Genomic DNA, 21217 nt, shown 5'->3' on the forward strand with positions numbered 1-21217 from the left:
CATATGAAGACAAGTACATTTAATTTTAAATATTTAATATTTTAATTAAAAATCACATGCATGATGTGAATTAAATGTAAAACAAACTGTGTCATCATTTAAAAAGAATGCTATGAATAACCATTGATATAGTGTTAAAACTGTCTTTATAATTATGTTACAGTTCACATCATCTGTCACTTTGTTGGTAACAGTCTAAAAAACAAACCAGTCTCGTCACTTAAAAATATCCTTGCTGTCATATCCCCTGCATATATCGTTTAGTCATTTGTTCCAATCTTCGACAACTTCATTATTAACATCAGCTGATTCTCCACTAAGGACAGAACACTTGATATTGTGTCGCACTTGAAATCAGTGCAACCATCCGTTACTTGCGGTAAAGTCGTCATATCCCAATTCAACTGACAAAATTGTTGCTTTTTCTTGTCATTCAAATCAGGATACAAACGTCTCCTGGCTCAAACAATCTTCCTTTCTCCGTCCATTTCACCTTCCCACTTCTGCAGAATTGTTTCATTATTTTTCTTGATATTGTTTATCTGAGTCTTCCTGACATTAGTTTTCTGCAAGGATCCTCGAGGCCCCCCCTCCCCGTCAGTTGATTTACTTTCACGTTCTCCTCTAAACTGAGAATTTTTATTTTCCTCGATGACATGTTGATCTTTTTGCAGGAAGTTATTCATGTTGCTAACTACACTACTGATGAAACACTTTTGTATGCATCTAAGGTGGCGCTATACAGTTTTGCATTTTCCATAGGGTTAGGATTTTAAAGAAAAAGATTTTCCCCGGATTTCCTCACTGGTTATACTGGCTATTTAAAAAAGACCTTGTATATCTTAGGTATAATGCAAAGAACCTTTAATTCCCTTTATTTTGGTGTATGATTGATGGGTGTACTATGGGTTATAGAGTATACAGCTTGGCCTTACTTCAGATGTGCACCTTTCAAAAAAGTGCTAGCTCTACTTGGTCATTTTCACTTCCTGAACTTCAGAGGTAAATTGTATAAAAAAAGAGCCGATAACTTTTTTTACATTTTGTATATTTGGTAATTCGTTCATTGCACTTTCAGAAGCTGGTATTGTCTAGTCTGGCAAAATTCATTTTCCCTATTTTAATAGCTGCTATGTATAGTGTACTTTAGACTAATTCAGGCTGATTTTTTAACACAAGGTTGCAGTCATTTTAGTTAGCAGTGTGCTTAAATCATGTAAAATTTCCAAAAGTACAGTATCCAAAAGAAATATCATCCACATTACATTAATGTAGCATAGAGGTATGCCAACATTCTCTGCATTGTGCATGTTTTAAATGCGAACTACTTCACCTTACATACGTCACTGTCTAAAAAGTACATATTATCTGGTGAGCGCCCCCTAAACAGATTGCCGTGTGTTTTTAAAGGAAGTGATCTTGTCACGTGATTCGTTAGTCGCAGTCTGGTATCCTATTGTGTTTATACATTTCTTTACACTAAGTGAGAGAAGCCAAAACGGCTTCGATATGTACCATTAACATCACGCAGATTTGACCTCGCGGCCGTTAGGGTTCGTAATTTTGACAATTATTGTCAGTAGTAATAGCCACTGATTATCAAAGTGAACAAGCTCAACATCTTACTAAGGGAAGCCATAAAGGCTACCAAGCCATTTTCCTTCTGACTTGGGTATTGTACATCGATACTGCCACTTCTCAGCTGTTACCCCTGTTCAATAATTGTAATTTTAACAATTATCAGTGACTAAACCGGACATCTTATGATAACACAGCAGTAAGGCTAATTGGATTACATGTACGTACCCTTTTGTATGGATTAAAAGTTTGAGTCTTTCTCGGTTTTTATGGAATAAATTTGGCTTCTCGTGAGGCGTAAATGGTATAATATTAACCTTAGTGGTAAATGTACTTTACTCAACACTTCTTTCAGTAACAAACACCTGACATCGGGGAAACAGAAATTGGATTACTTAACACACGTTATGAATAAAATACTGGTTCTGGATACATATTCAAATAAAATGCGGCCGCTTGTGAGGGGTAAATTTTATATTATTGCACTAATATGCTGGTTGCGTTAGCTGGGTGGCCTTCCACGAGGGGTACTTTTGAACACAAACTCGTCGGTGCCAACGGATTCTGGCCGTAAGGAGCGGGTGGCTGCTGGTCAGGGGGGACGTTCAAGAGGGGGACTACTGTAGTATGAATAAATCTATATTAAATAAATATTCAAGAAATACCATCATGATTTTGCTGTTTTAATAGTTATTATTTATATGGTAGAACACGAGGGATAATGTTGAAAATTTATCCATGTGTTCCGATAATAATATGCTGCCTTGTTTACTGTGCACATGATATGAGGACACCATGTTCATATTTTAGGAAGAATCTTTTTAACAGAAATGGGGATGCTGTTCTGCTTGATACCATCAGAGTACAAATTTATATTTCCACTTTTAATTTTCCTCCTTGGTACCCATGCTTTATTGTAAATGTTACCCAATAAACTGACCAGATAGGGAGTTAGTAAAGCTGAAATGAAGGAACCTTTAACCCCCATGGGTAGTTGGGGTTTTATTTGACCTATTGGGAGCATCCCTGGCTCTCAGAAATAGTGAAAATTAGGTTTAGTCCCCTTTTTCTAACATGTTGTATAGTGCATTAGGACAGGCATATGGAGAAGAATCCTGATAATAGACTTTGTCTTTGCCCTGCCCACATATCATGTATGCAGCCCATGGCTTTGTCTTTGCCCTGCCCACATATCATGTATGTACTCCATGCCTGATAATAGGCTTTGTCTTTGCCCTGCCCACATATCATGTATGGAGCCCATGGCTTTCTCTTTGCCCTGCTCACATATCATGTATGCACTCCGTGCCTGATAATAGACTTTGTCTTTGCCCTGCCCACATATCATTTATGCAGCCCATGGTTTTGTCTTTGTCCTGCCCACATATCATGTATGCACTCCATGCCTGATAATAGGCTTTGTCTTTGCCCTGTCCACATATCATGTATGCACTCCATGTCATATCAGTTCTTTTCATTAAGTTAGAGAGTCAGAAATAGGTTTAAAAATTACAGGAGAAAGACAGGGAGAGAAAAAAAAAGAGAGTCCCACATGACATCATGTTCAGTTGATTCAAAATAGTTGCCATATTTTGTCTCGCCTGTGAAATCAAGTACTTGATTATATGCAGGCTAGACATGGCACCATTGGCTAGATTCAGTTTTGTCTTGACATTTTAATGACATAGTCATAAAATCCAACCTACCCAAGGCAAAAGGGACATTAACCACATCTTTTGTCTTGTGTCAGCAATAAATGTACTAAAATAAAATGTTGGCAGTCAGAGATTGAGGTCAGATAATAGTGATCTCTTATTAGATGCAACTCAGTTCTTTCTGGTTCATCTCAATGTGGCGTTCTGTCGTATTGGGGTGGGGTTCTCCCAATATAATTTAATTAAATTAAATTGAAAGTTCCACCCTGGCTCGTTAGGTTAGAAAGTTAAATTAGGGATGATGTAGATTTACAGCTCTGAGCCCCCAGTCAGCAATGCCGACGGTTAAATTATAGAGAACACGAAGATGAAATTCAATCAATAACAATTTAATAAATGTGATAATTTAAAAACGATAACTTCCAATCACTCGTCTTTCCCTCGACCAAGTGACAGCCTAATTCATCCCGTGATTTACAGTGTGAGTTCGATTTTCCCCCTGTCCTTGCATCTACTCATCTATTTCTTCCCGCTGATTCCTTCCTTCTTTCCGTTCCTCTGACTCCTTCTTTGTCTCTGTTTCCTCTCTACTATCTCCTCTGGCTTCGCTCCAGACTTCAACTTCTCCTTTCCCTCTCTATTATCTCCTCCTCCAATTCCGCTCCCAGACTCCACCTTCTCCCTCTTCTTCCCTCCTTTCCTCCATCTCTCTATCCGAGACAACGGGACCAAACTTTAACTGGTCTGTCCCTCAAAGCTTCCTGTGAAAAACCACAAGGCGTTAACAAATGTTTTATCGAACCTCACCTCACACTATAATGACAATTAACCATCAGATAGCTGTCACTGTTTCGGCCACGCATGCATACACATTGAAATTCCCACACACTTCTTGCAGGGTAAACAATGGCGTAATAACACAGTATCGGCGAATTGTTATACAGACATCAATACATTGCGTCACGTCAGTATATACACATATATATTTAATCTCATCGTACTACAATCTGACAAAATCAGACGCATGTCTGTACATTACAAATATTCAACAATGGCAAAATCTATAATCATATGAACATATGTGTTAGTCTACTATAAAATACCCACATAGTAAATTACAATATTAACTCTTACGACGGCTGGCAAGCTATATAATTCTTTACAAATATCAACTCATTTCTTCAAAATATGCAAACATATTAACAAAACAAAGTAATTCTTCGTACTACGATTCTAGTAATAATAAAGTATACATACGACCTACAATTAAAATGCAGTCGCATTCCACAAAGACCGAACAAATATCTACTGACCTTTTGAAGCTTTCTGTACTTAGACCTTCCCGTTCTAAGATTTTCCCGCCAATAACGAATGGCTATTCGGAGTTACGCTAACCTCTTCTCTGGGTAATTTCTCTCAGCGAACTAAACTTTGCCGGAAAACGCAGGGATATCATTCTACCCAAATCAAGGTCTCCCCCCATCTCGATTCTGATTGGGTGGCGCTGTGCCCCTGTCCAGTCGTCTTAGCGGCCAGTTCAACCTGTCTGTCTGTTTGCAGGGGAAAGAAGTTAGGACACTCCCACTTCTTCAGGCAATTTCTTTTGATCTTGGAAACATTTCGACACCTAGGTGATAATTGGCTGTCTGTGACTTTGCAACTCCAATGTCCGGTCCTTCGATTCTAGCCACAACAATCTTACGTAACGGATTAGTGCTAGTCTTCGGCAATGTTCGACATCAAACAATGACCCGTCAGAATTGCCTTGATTATACATGTTTCAAACTGGGCTACTCTGGGTCGGGGTAAACATGACACTCAATATCTACTCCAGAAAGTTCAAAACACAGCTGCTCAGATCATACTTAGAGTACCATGATCAGAGCACACCTCCCCGCTGCTCTGTACCCTACACTGGCTATCCATTCGATCCAGAATCAAACACAAAATTTGTTCTCTGTGCTACGTTTCACTGACAAACTCTAGTCCAACATACCTATCCGACCTCAACCATTTGTACACACCAGCAAGACACTTACGCTTCTCTTCTGACAATCGTATACTCATTATTCCCACTATAAAAACAAAGTCATATGGACAGCGTTCTTTTGCATACCAGAGCCCAGCAACGTGGAATGAATTGCCCACTGAACTTAGACACAAAGACACAGTGATCACATTGAAGAGTGCTCTCAAAACTCACTTATTTCGACTGCAATAACAAACTTAAAGACCTAATAATGTTTCCTACCTAAATATTCTCAGCATGAATTTTCTATTTTTTTCTAATTTCATGGTGTTTGTGTTTGTAATCATATCATTATATGTTTTTTATGTTCTAGGTTTTGTCTAATGTTGTAAAGTGCTTAGAGCTTCTAAAGATTAGGTGCTATACAAAGTCCTCTTTATTATTATTATTATTATGTAGAAATTGGCACCGAAATCCCATCGTTTATAAGTTACTACTTTACTTTTGTATGGTCACCTCATTTTTACCAGTGGCTTTACAAACACCTTCAACTTGATGCCTTTTTTCATCAGAGTAATCCTTAGGATTGTAGTGAATTATAATACTTGTGTACTTTTTTGTACAATAAGCTAATTGGAATCATCTTAATTTTCTGCCAAATTGGTCAGCAGTATTTGCAATTCATTTCAGTACACTACCTTTTTGTAAGTTTTATCAAGTAAATCAGTTATTCCCAGAAACAAGATAATTTCAGTCATTTTCTTGGATATTTATCTACAATCATTACATCCGTTTTACTGTAAGGTTGAAGATTCTTGACTTATTTCACCTGTTTGCATTATTTTGCTAGGTTACAATGGGCATGATTAAATGAGGCATCAAGCTGATTTTGGATAATCTTCCCAACTGTATTAGCTACATTTTCTGGTTCTGATAGCCTTCAAGCATTGTGCGTTTGATCTGGCCAATCTTGGTTCCATTTTGTGATTCTAATCTTATGTTTGTTCAATTTTCAGCAATACAGCTCTGCGTGAGTCGGAATACATTTGTTCAAGAGATAGGAGATTCAGGCATCATCTGGTTTGATGAAGTAAAAATGGGTATTGAATACCCAAGTCCATGCATCCTCCAGATTGAATCCTGCAGCTACTGCAGACTGACGGTTTCCTTGATTGACTTTGACTCTTTGACTTGTTCATCGCAAGATTTTAGAGTTGATTCCTGTTCCTATCAGTAAGGATCAAATTGCCATGTTGTGACTACAATGTCTAGTTTGTGGACTCAAAAAAGAAATTTCAATCCCATACTTCAGTATTATGATTAACTGTACCCCATAAAAACAAAACTCAGTCAGAATTTGAAAACATTAGCTGCTACATTCTTGACACGCGTTGGAACAGTTTAATTATGGTTAACAAGTGCTGTAGTGTTCTGATCTGTGAAACAAGGACCGAGAAAATGTCCCAAGGGCATGCATAGTTAAAACAACACTTTTCACAGATTAGGGTTGGCAGTAGGCTAATTTGCAGTCTTTGTATCATACAAAGGAGTCAGCTTTTAAGGCTAATTATATGTATTAGTAACTAAATGCTTGTAAGTAAGCAATCTAAGAAAGACTATGTTTATCTGCTGATCATCTGATTGAAACTATAATGTAAACAAACAGATAAGTCAGCAGGAGGGACAACTCATCATGTTCTTGGTCAATGCTATATCACTCTGACATGGTGTACACCTGAGTCACATGATCTTAAACTTGTGTTGCGACTTCATGAAAGCAATCAGCCAGATGAAAGTGATGAATATGATGATGTGAATGTATGTTCTGAACTTCCCAGCAATGATGTGACATACTTGCTGAGCTCATAAAAGAGATTAAGAATCTTAGTGATTACTAATGATGATTGTTATTTGGCTGTGGCACAAGAAATTGAGTCATTACCACAAGCCACATTAGTTAAAAAATGTAAGAAACAATAGACAATGCTCCATGCCTTCTTCAGGGTAGGCTTTTGAACTGTGAACATTATGACTTGTACTGAGCATTTAAACATTGTGGATTATCATTCATAATTCCAGTGGACTTAAAGTGAAGTTATTAAAGTACGGTTTTTTATTCCTGACATGTTTCTTATGATGAGGACAATATTTTTATGTTGAGCAACTGTATTTGTTCATGTAACAGGATATGATTTTTGGTAGGAATGTATATTGTTCATTAATTCTTCATTAAATGCATGTCTTTAAAATAAAATCTAAAAAATAACAGCTTAATTTTGTACACCTTAACACGCACAGATACTGATGCTATCATAACTGCATTCTCTCTCCCTCTTGTCACATAAGTGCTCAGCAAAAATCTCGGCAAGCTGAAAACTTCTTCAGATCAAAAGAAATGTGGTCCAAAGGGTTTTCGGTTTTGAGGGGTTTCACTCTCTGTGTGCGTGTGTGTGTGTTCATCCATGGGTCAAAATTTTATTTTCAGCTTTTTGATGTTTTTGGTTTGCAGAGGATTTTGCAGATGTGAAAAAAATACATTTTTTTATGAGCACTTATGTGACTTGAAAGATAGGTAGAGAGAATGTATGTGTAAGAGTGCAAACAGTTAAGAAAGCTGATTCTTTTCTTAAGATTTTTTTGTGAAAAGTTAGCTGAAAGTCTCATCCAGTCTCATGAATAAATAAAGTTGTTCCACATATAACACATTCCTCATTTCATGAAACATATAAGGAACAAGATACTTTTTTAACTTTACTATAAGTAAAGTTCATTAGTTATAAATAATAATACCTAATGTTCATAATTCAGGAGCCTGTCTTGTTGAAGGTAATCATGATTGCCTGTACTCACATCTTTGTTTAACTACTGTGGCATGTGTTAATACCCCTACTTCTTGTGCAAAATGACTCAGCAGTCTCAAGGTTTTTTACTCTATTTTTTACTTAAGTCTTCAGGGGTTATCAGGTGGCACATAATATACCTTGTCATCATCATTGCTGTTCCTATGCACAGATTCACACTGTGATCAGCCTTACTTTATCCTGTGTCAGTAATTCAGTCCTTCAACACTTTGATCAGGGGTGCACAACATACAGCCCACCAACACATTTGGCCTATCTCCTTATTTTACACATCTCTATTTATGGTTTTATTATAGACACAAAACTTTCATAGCTTGGCCAGCTTAATTCCAATCAAGATCAGTCTTGGTTGATGTAAATGTTTATGTTGTGTACCACTAACTTAGATAGACATTCTAACATCTTGACATGCAACTGACCAAATGAAAGTCATGGCTATTTAATGTATGTTATTTTTATCCTTTGAAACTTTTTTGAGTGAATCTGACTTGTTGATGTCTGTTTTGTTGGTCTCTGTCAGTAAAGCATCAGGCATAAGCTACTTGCCTGGTTAATAAAGTATGCTTGGTTAATAAAGCCTTTATTAACCATGCATGGTTAATAAAGTATGCATGGTTAATAAAGCCTTTATTAACCATGTCTGGTTAATAAAGTATGCATGGTTAATAAAGCCTTTATTAACCATGCCTTTATTAAGCTTTTGAAAAAAGAAGGCAATTTTGATAATTTAAAAAATGAAAAGCATTCATTGATAGTTAGATTATTAGCAGATAAACATCATCTTTCTTACATGACATTTACTTAATAATAATTGACCACAAAAGCATGCTCTTTTATGGTGTGAAGGTTTTGTATTAGACTATTGTCTGCCTTAATCTGTGTTGTTGCATGTATCAGGTATTGTTTTAACCTATCATAATCTATGAGACAATTTCTCACCTGTGAGGCTATTTAAGTATTTGCTAGTTGTAAATATTAGTAATTAATCTGGCCCAATGTGTGTTAGGTATTTAGCAGCTAAAATTTAGGTGATGTGAAAATGGGCAGATAGACAGATCAAGGGTGTCACAATCTCATTCCTGAGGCTAAAATATGGGGACAATTATACACTTTTCTTAAGGTGAATATAACATTTTATGAATTTTAGTAGCTCTACAGGCCAGTGCAGAAAGGTCAGTAAAATAGGTTTTCTCATTATCCAACTTCGTCTTCAACAAAGTTTATAATTTTTTTTATTGTAAACTTAGTTAATGAAAGTTGCAATTAAACTTTTTGTATGAAAATGGAAATGCCATTTTAGGTGCATTAAATAATGAATATGACATTGTGACATTACATTTTAGTCAATTTTGTCACAAGTGTGTGATGTATAGTTCACTTCTAGTCAGTTCTTTGAATAAACACCTTGCACATGAATATTGTACAGAAAGATTATCTTTTCTAACCAACAGAATTTCCAGTCAACCTCACAAGAAAGGTAGAATTAAACCGTAATGTTTTATCACAGCTGTAACTAAAACAAGTCATTATAATGCTGTGTAAGAAAATGTATATAGTTTCAGATGTTTAGAAATTAGCAAAACTTGGTAACTATTAAGAAAGTAACCAGAGATCTCAGAAACGCTTAATTACGTGTATTTGGACGCTAATTTTTGATCTGGGACGCAGAAAATCACTGAGGCGGGAGTCCTCCGTATGCATGTAATAGGTGTGCGGCAAAATTCAAAGCTTGCCAGTCCTGCTTCAGCCACCTGCTTTGTGGGAAAATGTGTTGATCAGTTAGCTGTGCTGATATTTACAATGACAGAATTCAATGACTGAAAGACCCCTTGATGTACATACATGTTGCCATTATAAGAGTACATCAAAAAGAACATGATGCAATAGCTGGGCTGCCAGTTCAAAAGGCTTTGACTGGCGGGGGGAGGGGGGGAATGTACTGATATTTACAGTGATTGATTTCAGAGTCAGAGAGATCCAGAGATGTACATGTGGTCATCTATAAAAGTACGTCAAATAAACAACTTTAGCTTTCGTTATTGTGTTCATTTCCGAATATATCGGAATAAGTAGTGCACGAGAATCAAGTCATGTTGAGACTTAGACAAAATGCCATTTGTAAATTTGGAAAAGTATTTTGGGGTTAAACGGCAAACTTACGAAGATTGTAACGAGATTCAGAAGAGTGCTAAAGCTGCTAGAATTGATAGTTCGGATAGGACAGTGGCAAAGTGTAAGAAAGTGTGTGATACCTAGCTTAGTGTTTGGAATAAATCCTTACTTGGATTGACAGAATTCAGTATCACTCTGATGGACGAACAATAGCTATTTAAGAGGTACATTGACTGACCATACTTTTTTTTAAATGCCCCTTGCCTTAGCCCAGTTAGTTCTAGTGTTTGTAGCGAAATGTATTCATCAATAGGTCAGTAGCTAGGCCAAGTTTTGATATCAGTTATGTTGACAAACAAACTCCTGCCCATTCACAAGCAAATGTTTTGATAGCTGATTGACCATTAACCCTTTTTTGAGTAAGGTAGCAGCTATCAATTTCCTGCATGATATCCTTTGATGATAAAACATACAAACATGTTTTTGAAGATCAGAATCGGTGATCTGGATATATATTAACTGCCTCTTGTACACTATTTTGTCATAAAGTTAGTTTGAAACTGTAAGTGAACCAGTAGGCCTAACGGGAAATAATGGTGGACTTTGCTAAGTCTGGGATGTACCAGTTTATTAGATTGTCTGTTTTCGTTCATCATCGGGCAGATATTTTCAGAAAAATATACAGATCATTGAAAACAAAGCCAAGGTAATATTTTATTAAAGATTTAACTTTAAACTGCAAATTATGTAGGTCAGAAACATAGAGGGCAATGCTATGTTGTGGAATTCACGAGATGCGCTTTAAGGTCTATGCTGTTTTCTGACTTGACACGTATTTGCGAAAATACGGGGAAAAAACAGCAAATCAGATACTATTTAACCATTGCCTAAAATTACTACAAGGATGGAGACAAATAAATAAACCATAAATCTGCAATCCTGTCAATGGACTGTTGTAATGAAGCTATATTAAAGTGAGTGATTACATTATGGAAACCTCTCCATCTAAAAATAGATGCACTCACGTCTGTGTTGATTCTATAGGAAAGAAGGGACTGCAACTTTTGATGGTGGGACTCCTATTTTACCAAACTGGGAGTCATGTACTCCTTGTTTTAAAATCCTAGCGAGATCTCTGGTAACACACAATTCAGAATTGGTAAAATGTATAATTAAATTGAAATAATGAAGCAGTAGGAACTGGAAGTATTTCAGTTTTGAAATCAGATAATGTTTTGGAAGAACATGTCGGATTGTATGGTTTGTTAGCATTATTGTATTGTCATTGACCTTGCATTGTGCATTATGTTTTAATAAACTTGAATTTAAAAATGATTTTTAGAATCTTGTAATTTCTTTTTCAGATGTAACTACCTGTACATATTTGATACTCATTACAAGAACCAAACCATACAGTACTACTGGTCCAAGTCAGATTTTACAAGTCCTTTCATCTCAGAGTCAAGTGCTATATTTATTGGGTTGTGCCATAGTTCAGCTACTGTTAACGTGACCCTTAGATATGTGGCTACTAGTAAGTAATGACTATCAATATATACTAGCATTAAAAGATGACAGAAGTCCCATTTTCTCCATTGATGATGCCATTTGTCAGCAATGTTCAGATTTTGTTAAGGCTTTTATATGTAAGGTGGTGCATATTTTGTTATGTTGTCCCTCTGTTTGTGTTAGTCACCAGCTTTGTGTCTGCACAATATCTTGGGCTGTTTTCCATCAACAGTTACCAAACATTTTGGATGGCTTGTACCTGGGGTAAGGAAGGTTGGATGGCTAGTACATGTACCTGGGGTAAGGAATGTATCATTTTCAGGGTCCAGATGTCAAGGTTCTTGTACTGAATGAAGAAATGGTTTCAGTACAAGAATACAAGTTCTCCACCATATGCTGTTCCCAGTCGGGGTAAAGAACTGTCGTACTATAAAAAGTGTTTATATTTGTAACATGTTTGCAAATTCCGATAGTCCAGAAAAATTGTGATTTTGGTGTAATATCTTAAGGTTTATGAGTGGAAAAAGAAAACAAAAACATAAATATGTGATAATGAGGGTAAATCCTTAAAAATACATCATTCAAAATACCTTGAGCATAGCTACACATAGCATTATTAGGGTTCAGATTATTTAATAAATAATCTAAAAATAAAATTATGAAGTAAATGTATTTATTTAATCAAAATACTACTATCAGAACAAGTGATTTAAGAAAGTGAAACATAAGTGCTTATGTAAGTAAAAAATCTTATTTTGGGGCTAAAGTATCAAAAAGACATTACCCATGAGCAGTGAAAACATGTACATAATAAACATAAGGAACAGTTTCCAAACTTATTCCAGCTGGCTAAACTAGCTATGTATATGCTTCATCAGCAGAGGTGTCTCAGCATAGAACAATATTCATACACTAGTGAGGAACTGATTAAACTTAGAAAAATCAGCAGATTAATGCATATACAACTAGAAGTAACATCTTTTAAAGATTTTTATTTCATTAGGACTCTAACAGAGTGTAGCTGGAAGAAGGATGGATATTGTAGCGTTAGGTATATTGTGAACCATGGCCATTTCCTCCTCCTCCCTCCTTTTTGTTCTATTCCCCCCTCCTTTTTTTCATAACAAGTGGGTAAACCAACCCATCCCTATTAGATAAAATCCAGGCAGCATCTCTGAAGTGAAAGCACTGGAGTTGCAACTGGAGAAAAAAGTATAGAAGCTAAAGGGCAGTGGTTAACATCTGGGTTACAGTGACATTCTTTTTAAATATCATTTCCCTTTCATGTTACATGTATTTATTTCTGTATTGGTTTTGTATTTGTTTCTTGTATTTAAATTAGTAACTGAAGCAGAACATTTGATACCATGAGTAGTCGCTGAAAACTGGTCATTGAAAAGTCATTGAATTTCAGCTCTCCTGATTTGTATTAACCCAGTTTCATGGATTATTTAATTAATTAAGTTTTGTGTTGTGCTAGTGAGTATTCATTTTAATTTCATTAGACTTTATTTGATTTGACATTCTTGGACTGATCATTTTGTGTGCCTGTGTGGACCTGATATTTAAAGAATGCCTGGACATTATGTTTATAACCCTTGTGGGAAGAAGCTGATAACTTCAAAGACTGGATAGGGCATTCCAGACTTAAGACTAAAGCATCACATCGGCTATGCAGGTCAATAAACTTGCCACATTATTAGGTCTGGAAATATTAATTATTTTTTTTGGAAAAGGTCATAAATCTTTTTCTAAATTTGTGGCAGGAACCCTGTCCTGAATTTATGGTTGTATCAACATAAGGTTTTCACAAAAAGAGAAGAGTTTTGATATAATTTCTTAGATATGTGGTTGTTCCTTAAAGAAAATGGTGCTTGTTAGACATCTGATATGGTTACATGGTTATATGGACACTGGGAATTTTCACTACAGGACTTATAATTCTATAGCAAATTAATTTTGAATGAAAATGTTGCCCATGTTGTCATTATAGTAAAACCTATCTTAAGCGACCTCTGCTACGAGCAACCACCTGTCATTTATGACCACAATAGTAATGCATGGATCAGTTTTATTCTATAAACGCACTGTCATAATTGACCACCTGCTGTTTGCTACCAGTGACCAGGGTGTCTGAGTAAAATGTGCATTTTGACACTGCAGTGAATGACTACATTGCAAAAACACCACTGACCTTTATTTTCTCCTTTGTAACTATGACTGTTTAGGCTGTTCTTAAAAAAAAAGGGCTCGAGGTCATGCATATAACATCATAATTGTATATTGTAAACCAGACTGAAGTACATGCATATTGTTTCATGGCTATGTATTACAGTATCACAAGAACAGAGATGAACACCAGTAACTTTAATTTAACTGTTTGCAACCATGACTGTTGGAAGAAGTAAAGACTGTTACGATAAAAAAAATAAAAAAATGGTTGGCACTGGTTTTTTAATTTGGCGGGTCAGGTTTTTAGTGTCATTTTTGTTATAGACCAGGCTAAAGAAAATGTCACAGCTGCCATTGTTGTGTTGAAGACAAGGTAGTTGTTGCATGCATTGTTTGTTTTTGGAGTTTGCGTGGGAGTGAAAGAGGTCTTTGTCTATTCAACCAGCAGGTTTCTCAGATTCTATTGTTATTATTAATGGGTTGTGTTGTTTGTTGCTTTTTTCTTGATGTTACAGTGATTACATCCCACACACAAAGCCATTATATGTTCAAGTTGGTGCGACAGTTTGCACCCTTTGTTTATAAAGTTAATCCCTTTATGTTGTGCCATTGATTTTGTCTCTGAATGAATTTTTCTGTTTCTGGATGAGTTAATTATTTCTTTTTATTTCAGTCATTGGTACATGTACAAGGTACATGTATATACATTCCATTTTCCCCCAAAGCCTGGTCAGAACCATCATTACAGTCATTATTACAATTGAGCACTGATAGCAAGTTCTGACACTGTTGGAAAGAATTATTGTAATTGAAATATGTGAAACCACTCACAAAATAGCAGTTTGAATGTCAGTAAAACAAATTCAGGGTGATACAAAGGACAAGGCTGATTTCATATGCTAATACGTTTTATCTTTATTGCTATTCATTTTGTTTTCAGATGAATGCATGCAATATTTTAACAAGAATTATAAATAAAGAATAGAATATATGTACAGTGATCGTGGGTAGTTTTCATTCTTAAACAGTGCTGAAATTTGATAGTGGAAAATTATGTTTTTGTTTAAACCTGTTATGAGAGACCACCTGTTGTGAGAGATTGGTTTTATTAGCAGAAGGGTCAGTCTCTCAAGACAGGTTTTTCTACACTACTTTGCATGAATTATAGCACTGACATGGATTTTTCACTAAAGCACTTCTTACAGTATTTAAATGGTTTGGATAAAAATGTTGCCAATTAGAACATACAAGATATCCAGATTTTTCTGAAGGAGCTTATAGGGACCAGATCTAATTGACCTTAGGTCAAGCCAGCAGTTTTGTACTTAATCAAGCTTATCAACAATGTTAATTGTAAATACAAAAGTGCATTTTGACCAGATTTGTAATTAATTGCATTCCTATGAATAAGTTCATAGTCAGCACTCGGAAATTTTTTTAAAGGTCCAATATCTTGACGCAGGTTTTAGTTATGCTGGCTCTTGAGCATGAAATGATTTTGATCAAGCTCAGTTTATGGATATATCAGAACCATACCTTGAGTACCGCTCTGGTGGCCTAGTGGTTAGAGTGTCCGCCTCGGATGCAGGAGGTCGTGGGTTCGATCCCCGACCGAGTCCAACCAAAGACTTACAAAAATGGTACTAACAGCTGCCTCGCTTGGCGCTCAGCATCAAGAGGTTAGTGTTAGGACTGGTTGGCCTGGTGTCAGAATAATGTGACTGGGTGGGACATCATTCTACATGTCTGCGGCATGATGTCCCAGTGCTAGACATCACTATAAACTGCCACATTGCAGACATCGTAGCGATATGACTGAAAAATTGTTAAAGCTACGTTAAAAATCCAAATCACATCACATCACAACACAATACCTTGAATGATGCCACCTAAAAAAATTTACCCAAAAGTATAAATTATAGATTGTACCAAAGTTAGAAATTGGATATTTGTTCCAATAGTTTGAGACATGTTTGGACATTTTTTGTCAGTGCTATCAGGTTCAAGGTAAAAGGCCATGACCCCAAATTGTTGTTCCGTACTTAAAGCTGTCTTGTGAACATGTTGACTAAGATGTGTAAAAAAATAGTTTGTTGCCACATTTGGTGTGTTGGCATTTCTCAGGCATATATGGGGTGGTTCCAATACTTAGCAGTTAAAACGAATACATGGGCAGAAGAAATAACTCATGTTGGATTCCTAGAAATTCCTTTCAGCCAGTAGAACAATAGTTCCTTTGAGGGACTAATTCTTTATTTTTCCATTCTCTACACCCATACTCTCTTTCCTTGGTCCCATGTAACCGGGAAATATGGGGAAAAAGTTGGGAGAAATAATATGTTTATTCTCAGTGGCATAAAGATCTTGAATTTTGCAAAATGTGTTCAAAACCAGGAATTTTCATCCACTACTTGATGATCCAAATAATAAACAATTGAGTTGTAACTGAATAGATCAGGAGTGAGTTCTTATCAGAAATTTTGGAGGTTGCAGAACTCATCAGTTAGTTGAGATACAATTACTGTATTATTATTTAGGTGCTTCCCTTACACATGTTTGTATAGTCATTCCTAAACATGTTTGTATAGTCATTCCTAGTGTGCAGACAATTGGATTGGTCTAGTAGACTGGTTGTGTATTTGTCTGCACCATATTGATATAATGTTTTTTATGTAGACGTTTTGATGACCTGTTTGGCGTCACAATGTGTTAACACAGCTGTGATGTGTGTGATCATGTTTGTATAGTCATTCCTAAACATGTTTGTATAGTCATTCCTAGTGTGCATACAATTGGATTGGTCTAGTAGACTGGTTGTGTATTTGTCTGCACCATATTGATATAAATGCTATTTTATGTAGACGTTTTGATGACCTGTTTGGTGTCACAATGTGTTAACACAGCTGTGATGTGTGTGGTCAGGCATGAAAATCCATAACACTAGGTGTTAAATATTCCAAAAAATAATAGAAATGATGTTGCTTTGAAGTATTTACGCAGGATCCATAAAAAAACAAGTGAAAAATTATGTTTTTATAGCCCAGCCTGAAGTAAAGTTTGGTCTATTGGATGTATCCAGGTCCATTACTACTAAAAATATTCTATCCAATAGTTTATCGTATACAAGTTTTAAATGAGGCATTCTGGTATGGAAACAGTTGCAGGTTTTTTAATATACCCTATTTTCAAAGTTGTCATTTTATGTTGTACAACAACTGTAGTGAAGCAGTATAAGAAAAGTGTTACTATTTGTTTCTGTTTATCAGCATTTAATCATCTGATGTGGAACGATTCAAAAGTTTCAAGTGACTTATTGTGAACTTTGAATAATTGCTGCTCCCTGTTTTCACTAAATTAGTCCTTGTCTGGCTAGAGAGTGGTAAATTCTTCCAATTAATAGAGTCAAGCTTGGACATGTTATATAAGCAACACCAAGCAGATAGGAATGAGATAAATGTAATTAACACTTGATTGCAAAATTTAAAATTATAGGGTTGCCTTTGGGTGTCCTTGACAATAACTGCATTAAACCAGGGGCGGATTAAGGCTCATTGGTGCCCTAAGCACTGACAAATGTTGGTGCCCCCCTCCTTTCCACGCTGACCAACAGAGGTCAGAGTGCACTGTGCCAGCAGTGCTCCTTGTGGTACACCTGGGAAGATAACCCTAGGGTGCACCATGATCAAGAAACAGAACATTATGATCAATTTGCACTAGTTTTATCAATTTTTTTTACAAATCTTCATTCATTTTTTTTCTTTTCACCCTTTTCTCAACTTTGTGGTGCCCCCTTTGGCCCTGGTGCCCAAAGCACGTGCTTAGTCTGCTTAATGGTTAATACGCCCCTGCATTAAACATACAATCTGTGATCAGATTTGACTGAAAATAGATGTAAGGGTTTTAATGTATGTTTAATCATTCATTTTCATACAAAGGACAAGTTAAAGTCTACATGAACTTCTTGCTTAGTATATACTTACCTGATTACCTGGAGCCACAGTAACTCAGTTGGTAGAGCATTGGACCTGTAATCCAAGGGTCGCAAGTTCAATACATATGCAGGCCAGCACAGGTCAGTTGCCTCATTATTTCCATGGGAAAGGCACTCTCCTCTCATTTCTTCTGCATGATATAGTAAATAATGTGTTAAAAGCACTGTTAAAACCAATAAAAACTGAAACTAAAATTGTCTAATTACCTATTGCCAATAGGAAATTTATCATTTTAGGTCTGGTTGCAAGTAACTACATCATGTCAGCATTTATAAAATGCATGGACTAAAATGTAGGAAATATATGAAGTCAAAATATCCCAGAAAATACTGTTTTGAGTTTTGCACAAATTTGGACTTGTTCTTTTAGAGTAGGGGTGTCAAACATGCATGGCCTGACAAGCCGTATATTGTGGCCCGCAGAATGATTGGTGTCACAAGGTGTCATGAAAGATAACAAAGGTTGTTTGGCCATTGGACCATCAAAAATGCCCTCATGCAACCATCAGGGTGGTTTGAGTTGGAGAACCCTGTTTTAGAGTAGGCAATACATTCGTAAAATTGTATAGTTTTTGATTCATTAGAAAAGATTTTCATATAAAAGTAAATTTTGGAAAGTACCACCAGGCCTGTGATATAATTTCTTAGGGACTTGCATCAAGATGTGGAAGACCTTTATTAGTCCTCTTTTCCATTGGTCTGTCCATCCAGGCTTCTTGTAACCAATATATCTAGGCTATTCCTGGACATAATTCAGTCCCATATGACAGGTTTTCAACTCTATTGTGACATTTAAAGCCCCTTATCAGTCAGTATTGGATGTTTGCAATAGAAGTTTCTTGTAGCCAGTATGGCTTTAGAACCATTCATTATGTCACAATACAGATATCTCTCAGAGAGGATTCATCATTTCATCTGCTCCAGCTTGAACAGAGTAATGGGCTTTGTCATTTGAATGTAGATCATCACATGACACTTTGCCTGTTGGAATCCGATTATAGTTAGTGAATGCTTGAGTATAAGCTCATGGCATTTGGTTTGCTTATTTACACATGTACTTATTAAGGCTTTTCTAACTTTTTAAATCTTTTGCTTTACGGCATGGCCCATTGTAAATCTCTCTTGTTAGTTTAGTTTGTTATGCAAATGATACCATGAGAACAGTGTGCAAAGTTTTGGTATTGATAACATTACTTTCTTTTTCCAGAGAAAACAATAAAGATACAAAGCTCCTCTGTGAGTGAGAATAGCACTGGCTTCGTCATATCTCCTTCATTCCCAACTGGTTATGCTCAAAATTATGAAAACTATGAGTTTGTGTTCATCAGTGAAAACCAGAATGACTATATACAAGTGACATTTGATGACTGGGATTTGTCTCCAAAAACAGAATTAGCTGTGAGTGATGCAATTTTTTGTTAATGTTTCTTGTTACACATTTTTATATGCCCACATTATGATGTTGTTCATCCATCTGTTACTGTAACTCACATATCCATCATCTACATTTACCAAACTTTGGGAGTGTCTGGGACTTAGGTAAATGAAGAACCCCATTGATTTCACTTCAAACGGTCAAAGGTCTAGGTCAGTCACTGATAGAATAGAAATGGTTTGCTCACAGTGATGTAAGTTATCCACCAACTACAGTCAAACAAACTTTGTCAGTAGCTTGCTTGATAAGTAAGAAGCCTAATGATTTCAGGGTCAAAAGATCAAAAGTCGGGGTCACTATAACGAATGAGGAAAAATGGTTTCTGCACAATAACATTGGTTATATGTCACAGACTTAGACTTTGGAATGACTTGCACTTGGGAGAAGGAAGGAACCTATTGATCTTGAGGTCAGTATTTAAAAGTCACTATGATTGAAGGAAGAGAAGTGGTTTCTCCATAGAATTCAGTGGTCATTCCTGCACCTTCAGAATTTATAAATGACCTACAGGTGTGCATGAAGGAGACCCATTGATTTTGGGGTCAAAGGCCAAGGTGATTGAAAGAAGAAATATGTATGTTATATTACATTAGTTCTGACAGTTACCTTGACCAAATTTTGTGGAGACCTTGTACTTAAGGTTTAGATGTGACCCATCATTTTGGTTTCCAAGACTTAAAACTTAAAAGTGAATGTGTCTAAGAAAAGAATGTTTAATAGCAGCAATACATTATCCACCAATATTGCATAGCTGACCTTTAAGGGTGCTTGGCCTGACCTTTAAGGGTGCTTGGCCAGGCTACAGATTATATGTTTCCTTCCTCCTGTTAATAAGGAAGATTATACAACTAAGAACTAGTCTGAGTCTGATGCATGCATCACAACCCACATCCTTTTTACTTTCACTTTTATCTTGGATGCATGGCCAAGATCTGACATGTGATATTTCACACATCAAAATAGCAAATATTGCTGTTGATTTTCTCAAATGTATTTTTGTGAATCCACTTATATATTTTATTTGTTAGGGTGTTACTCCCCTTTGTCATTGCTACATTTGAGTGTTAAAAAGGTTTTTAAACATAGCATACATAGATAAAAGGCGACACCAATTTCACTATGTGTCTCTTCATAGTATCAGCACTGAGTAAGCAATTCCTTCTCACTTTTAATTCAGGATTTTGTTTCTTTAAATAATTTTTTTTTTCTTTGCATAATTCTCTAGCGATGACTCAAGACTAGTTCCATATGAATAATCAAACCAGACTTACCAGGCATGCTGTAATGACGCTTACATTACAGACTTACCAGGCATGCTGTAATGACGCTTACATTACAGACTTAAGGAATAATGGAAATATTTATTAAAATACAGTCATGGTGATCAAATCCAGGTACTGCCTTGTCTTTGTTTGATCTTGGATCAGGGTTTTATATTAGATTCAATGGAGTTCATCAAACTTTACAGGAATACCTTAAAGACTTTAAACTGCCTATATTTTGCATGAAAAATGGCTGCTTTATCAAGCTGTTGCTTATATAGTATTATGTAGAAGTTGTGTCCAGTGAATGAAAACATGCTGAAGATGAAAAAGACAGTATGCATCCTAAATAGTTTTTTCAGTCATCACATAAGTATAGAGAATATTCAGATTCTTGAGGGGAAAAAATGCTTGGAAGGCAACAAGTAAGTTTATTGGACTTCATGTGTTGATTTGAGATTGTCTTGTGGCAGAAGAAATGGTAGACATTGCCACATTCAAAATACAAACAAAGATTATTTCATGTTAGGAGAATAAGCAAGAAGACTTTGAACTCCATTGGGGTTGGAACTGTAGTTTCTGGGATTGTACTGAAGGAAATTAACCTCTAAGTGTACTTTATAAACATAAAGTTTGCCTGTGCTGCATCTGCCTTGGATCACACTTCAGTACT

General features: G+C 36.0%; 1 protein-coding gene across 1 annotated transcript in view; it reads left to right on the forward strand.

The window, feature by feature from the left end:
- LOC149782907 (uncharacterized) overlaps window positions 1-21217 on the forward strand; it is a 103954-nt gene that overhangs the window by 10003 nt on the left and 72734 nt on the right. The window contains exons 4-6 of the mRNA XM_089934464.1: window positions 6219-6435; window positions 11540-11709; window positions 19055-19245. Coding sequence (XP_089790590.1) covers window positions 6219-6435; window positions 11540-11709; window positions 19055-19245 — 578 coding nt within the window. The remainder of the gene's footprint in view (window positions 1-6218; window positions 6436-11539; window positions 11710-19054; window positions 19246-21217) is intronic.

This window comes from Sinohyriopsis cumingii, chromosome 15 (assembly GCF_028554795.1).
Source record: "Sinohyriopsis cumingii isolate HCF-2022 chromosome 15, ASM2855479v2, whole genome shotgun sequence".
Taxonomy (NCBI): domain Eukaryota; kingdom Metazoa; phylum Mollusca; class Bivalvia; order Unionida; family Unionidae; genus Sinohyriopsis; species Sinohyriopsis cumingii.